Source organism: Squalius cephalus, assembly GCF_949319135.1.
Source record: "Squalius cephalus genome assembly, chromosome: 10".
Taxonomy (NCBI): domain Eukaryota; kingdom Metazoa; phylum Chordata; class Actinopteri; order Cypriniformes; family Leuciscidae; genus Squalius; species Squalius cephalus.
Genome location: NC_137131.1, coordinates 35,823,031 through 35,829,030, shown reverse-complemented (window position 1 = coordinate 35,829,030; position 6,000 = coordinate 35,823,031). Strand labels below are relative to the sequence as shown.

At 36.9% G+C, this 6,000-nt stretch overlaps 1 protein-coding gene across 1 annotated transcript in view; it reads right to left on the bottom strand.

Annotated features, from left to right (window-relative positions):
- Positions 1 to 1,078: 1,078 nt before the first annotated feature.
- gpd2 (glycerol-3-phosphate dehydrogenase 2 (mitochondrial)) overlaps positions 1,079 to 6,000 on the bottom strand; it is a 28,571-nt gene continuing 23,649 nt past the window's right edge. The window contains exon 17 of the mRNA XM_079882644.1: positions 1,079 to 3,044. Coding sequence (XP_079738770.1) covers positions 2,919 to 3,044 — 126 coding nt within the window. The 3' untranslated portion in view covers positions 1,079 to 2,918. The remainder of the gene's footprint in view (positions 3,045 to 6,000) is intronic.

Sequence of the window (6,000 nt, the reverse complement as noted above, 5' to 3'; positions counted from 1 at the left end):
GACGTTAAACCGAGGTCCTGACTCTCTGTGGTCAATAAAAATCCCAGGATGTTCTTCGAAAAAGAGTAGGGGTGTAACCCCGGCATCCTGGCCAAATTTGCCCCTTGGCCTCTGTCCATCATGGCCTCCTAATCATCCCCATATACTGATTGGCTTCATCACTGTCTCCTCTCCACCAGTAAGCTGGTGTGTGGTGGGCGTTCTGGCGCAATATGGCTGCCATCGCATCATCCAAGTGGATGCTGCACATTGGTGGTGGTTGAGGAGATTCCCCCATCTACAGTATGTAAAGCGCTTTGAGGTCTCAGAAAAAGCGCTATATAAAATGTAACGAATTATTATTATTATTATTATATGTCCCGCCTTAGCTTCCTGTTATACAAAGCTGCGCGTTCCAAGGCACTTCAGTGGACCTTTAATGCGCCCCTGCATATAATGGACATCAATGTGAAGCGAAATTGTTTGGCAACCAACATTCTTCAAAATATCTTGTTTTATGTTCCACTCAAAGAAAGAAAGTCACAGGTTTGGAACGGCATGAGGGTGTGTAAATGACATTTTTGATTAGAATTTTTTTTGGGGGGACTATCCCTTTAAGGTACTTTACCAGGACCTCTGCTTGATTTAATATGCATGCAGTGTAATTATCGTATTCACAGGGCTATTCTGACACCATCTGAAATGAGGATTAGACATAGCTGCAGACCTGGGATGCTACTTTAATTGCATTTTGCTAGGTGCTGATCACACTGGAATGGGCCGTACTCATCTCCCTGTCAAAGAGTCTATACAGGGATTATTAGGCAGGCATATGACGAGATGCCCTGCTCCTGAAAGGCCTTCCTGGCTCAGACACCTATTAATCAGCTATTTTACAGACATATAGTGGTGGCTTTAGAGTCAATTAGTTGACATCTTCCATTAAAACGCATGACTGGGGGAAGGAAACAGTGTATGTGCATGCTTACGTGAGAAGGACACATCACATGCTTCAACTGCCACAAACATTATGTGAGAAATATGAAACCACTGAGCATAATGACAGTCACTCACATGATAAAGGCACGTCCAAACAATGCAGAAGGCAACCAGATACATTTAATAACAAAATTGTGTTTTTCAGGCTTTGCAGATTCATTTACTGTACATTTTTTTTTCCATACAATATGAATTTCTTTCAATAGGGATCAGGCTGAAATTACATCCCGTCGCAACAAACAATAAATTAGTTTAACTGCTTCAGCTCTTTTATGCAAAAGCAGGCAAACTTGACGAACAACACTGATCCTAGAAGATCTATGGTGTTCTTGTAGCTTAAAAAACCCAAACATATCATGATGGACTTGACAAGCTCATTGCATGATGATAACAAACCAAAACAGATTATAAAATAGGAGCAGCTTCATTGTACAAAACATTTCTTTCAAATCATCAAGCTTAAAGCATCCAAGTTCTTTTAAAAGCAGTTTCCACCTGAAATCTGAACATAATCGAAATATAAACCACAAAAATACATAGTCAAGTAAAAGAGTGCGCTCTATTAGTGTGTCAGACTGTGCGTTTCGACATGCGAAGTTCATTAAGTGTCTTTTTAAGGGATAGTCATCGGTCATCCTTTACTCACTTACTTATATTGTTTCAAGCCTGTATGCCTTTCTTTCTTCTGTGGAACATGAAAGAAGATATTTTGAGAAACATTTCAGTGTTTCTTGTCCATACAATGGAAGTCATTGGGAACTAAAACTATTTGGTTACCAACATTCTTTAAAATATCTTCTTTTATGTTCCGCAGAAGAAAGAAAGTCATACAGTACAGGTTTGGAACAACGTGAGAGTGAGTAAAATGACAGAATGGTCATATTGGGTGAATTATCCCTTTTAGAAAAGAAAGAAAGGCACATTAAGTACATTCCCTGTTATCCTCTACATCAAGTTTACAGTTATAATATTTTGGATAAACGATTAATGGATTAGTACTGGATAACCAATTACTTTTACAGGCAAGGTTTTATAAGAAGCTTTCTGAAGTGGAGCTTCAACCGTTCATGAATTTAAATAAGGGATAAAACGTTCAACATTCAAACAAGTGCTATTACATTTCATTATAATCTGTAAAAACCCTCTTGTTGAACCAGAGCCAATGCAAATTCTCAAAACACTGTACAAACCTCAGTTAAGACTAATTAAAATAACCGATCTGTATACAGTAACACAATTTGTAATACAATAACATTGTAATACAATAATGTAAGAAAGTAACACAATAACATTGCATACATTCAACATAATGTCATTATTTAAAGTTTGAGACAAGATTTATGAAAAAGGAAATGATAGAAGTTGAATATTTTTTCCCACTAGAACATTACAAATGACTTGAAATGAGTGAAATAAAACAACAACAATAAAAAGTGTGCAGTGTAAAACAGCAAAATTCATATAGTGCATCGTTTACCTCAGAAGACACCCGGAGCCCTTGAATCTCACTGTGTTCAGTAGCAAATAATCTGCATGAATAAAATGGCACAACAGAAAGCTAACAGGATAAAGCTGCTCAGAGAAACATTAAAAAGATAATCATGCTTTCCAGTTCACACAACATGGCACTGCATGCATTAGATAAAAAATATATACTCTCAAATAAACTTTGAAATATTTTTAAAGAATATATTCCGCTCTAATAATATATTTATTCATTCGAATACATTTAAATAAGCATGCTAAAACAAAAGCTTTACAAGATTTTTTTAAAAAACGAGTGTAGTCGAAGGCAGCCAGACGGTAGGGTGAGTTAAAGACTAGAGAGGATGTGCTTGTGATCTGACCGGAGTGGGCACAGCGGTCAGAGCTTTTTGGTGTTTATCCAACTTTGTGGTGGGAGCTGTTGTCTGGTGGATCTTTTGGTGTGTATTTGGGATTCAAAATCCGCCTCCGCTGCGGTCGACCGTGACAGGTCCTCTCAGATCCAGCCCCTCCTCCACCGTCTTCATCAGGATAGCCAGACGACTGTCAGAGATTTGGCCTCTCTGGACCGCACTCATGAGCTGAACCAATCAGAGAGCAAAAAGAGAGGTATAATCAAACAGGTGATGGTAGACAGAGACATTTTTTTTTAAAAGATTTAGGCTTAAGAGGCACAATTTATGATACCATTATTGATGTTAAATACACTTTTTTATGATTTTGAAAGAGCTCTTTAACCACAAGGATCCAATCAATTCCCAATGGACAAAATCAAGCCCCGCCCTACATTTATTCCTTGTTTGAGAAGCCGTTTCACTCAGATATACGTCAAAATAGGGAATAAAAGACTATTTCAACTTCCATTTCATGGCTACAAAATATTTTGCATTTATATACTACAATTTAAAATATTCTGTTGTCATATATTTTAAAATGTAATTAATTCCTGTGATGGAAAAGCTGAATTTTCAGCATCAATACTCCAGTCTTCAGTGTCACATGATCCTTCAGAAATCATTCAAATATGTTGATTAGCTGCTCAAGAAACATCTCATGAAAACTTTCAATGCTGAAAACAGTTGTGTTGCATTAGAAAAATAGTAATATTCTTTAACTTTTTTAAAATCAATGTCTACTGTTATACAAGCGATCACACGGGGACGTTGTGAAGTCATGACAAATCGGGTCCTCCCTTGAAATCGGGCCTCTATCAACTATCAGTTAATGATTATACTAAGCACATATGAACAAAACTAATTTTAAATATGTATAGCTTACTGTATAGTGCATAATTAAACAAATTGAACATAATTTCTTTCACTTGATAAACTGTTAATTAATCAATAATAATAATAATAGCCAATTAAGTGAATAATTCAACATCATTTCATTCTTTTTATAACAAATATTTGGACATTTAACACTTAATTTAATATTAATTTAATTCCATTAAATATGATTGAGAATACATGTAGGTTAAGTGCAAATGTGTGTATAAACTAAGCTATCAGGCTAATAATCAGTTATCTGTATGCTATGCTGGTACATAAGCTAACTAATACAGACATTAATTGTCATTACAACGTAGTTCAAACAGCATTTATCATAACATGATTTTGTAGGAATTGTAATCAGGCGCTAAAGAGAGTACCTATTAAAAGTAATTTGAGCCAATGTGATTACTTGGGGTCCTAACAGAGACCTGGGCTGCGTTCAGCCCTGACAAAAAGTGGCAAAACATTTTTTAAACGGAAACGGAAACCTGTTCTGATGACGCAAGAGTTGCAACTATGGCAGCTGAGAAGGCCATTCTTTGTGCTCTTTTTGAAGAACATTCGGAGCCTGATGCAATCGGTATAAATACGTGTTTAATACTGCAAAATACACTCAATGTTACAGTCACTGCCCTTGCCGTCCAGAATAAAAGAGAACATCCCAATCAAGTGAAGGGATTTGTGGAAACTGTGGTTCCTAATTATTGTGATCCAACATTTGCCTCACATTTCAGGATGAAAAAACAAATGACGTGAGTCAAATGTGACGGTTCGTAACATAACCGTCGTCGGGGGCGGGGCGTTGCGACATTCGTCTGTTATAGGACAACTTAGTTTGAATAAATGAGCAGACACTGATTATTTGATCGCCTAAATAAAAAAAAAAAAAAAAAAATATTTTTATTATTTTATATTATTTCATCAGCAAATGCATCACAAAACTCATCATCCGCAGCAACGTTTTTTGACCAAATTTCAAAGCTGCACCCGCTGATTGTTTTGCGGTCTATGGACGATGCAATGCTCTGCTGATGCGAGCCGCAAGAAAGCCCTTGTCTGTTCTAGAAAGGATGCAGCAAAGATATTTAATGCTAATGTATGAGGCATAGGCCTACGCTGAGTTTCATTCATTTACGATGAGATGCGCTCTAGTTCACAATGCAATGCACCGGCGCCTCCATGTCACGGTTGTTATATTGTCATTTGCTTTTTATTTATTAAATACATTCAATACATTCGGTTGATGAAACATTTATTAAAATTAAGATACAATTTGTACAAAACGAAATTCGCTTTAAAGAAAGGCTTTCTACAAAGAAAAACCTAATGAAGTGGTAAAAATCATGTCTGACGATTTACAAAACAAAACTTGCGTTGGTACTTGGCAAAGAATCAAATACAGTTGGAAAACGACGAAGACCATTAATGACACAGACTGTTAACAATTGTTTTTAATTAGTGTTTAAACATTATGACAAAAAATGTTTGTAAAAAATATTTTAATAACACGGTTTTGGCGGTTATAGAGATCTAATGACGGTGTTCAACTATAACCGTCGGTCTCATGGTTATATACTAACTGTCACACCCCTAGTTCAACCCGGAAACCGTAGCAAAATGTTGCGCACTGGTTTGAGCTTGAATGTGCCCCTGATTTCGAAGGGAGGACCTGATTCGCCACCACACCAGACCTCTATGCTTCAGTGTATCTTCTCGCCAACATCCCCCATGTGATCGCTCGTATGACAGTAGACCGGATGCATATTAGTATTTTTCTTACACACACCTATCGCTTCAGAAGACATTGATTCATCCACTGGGGTCATATTGATTACAGTCACGATCGATCTGTGTGGTTTTGTAAGCATCGAACGAGCAGCACCCATTCACTTACATTATATGGATGGAATATACATCGGGGATGGCATGAGGGCGAGTAAGCGATGAGAGAATTTTCATTTTTAGGTCAACTATCCCTTTAAAGGTTACTGGTTTAAACCCAAGAAAGGGTGATTATTACTTTTAACACCTTTCTACCTGAACCATATTTATTAAACTAGTTGATGGTTCATTATGGTAAAAAGTACAGAATGGTGCTACTCATTATTAATTAACTGAAACTCTAGAGACACCAGATCAACTTCATTCTGATGAAGGTACGACATTTCAGAGCTACTAATCACTGTGAACCCGTCGGCTTCTGACAAAACATGGATGTGCAGACATGTAGATAACAAGCACTTTTATTTTTGAGGATTTGACA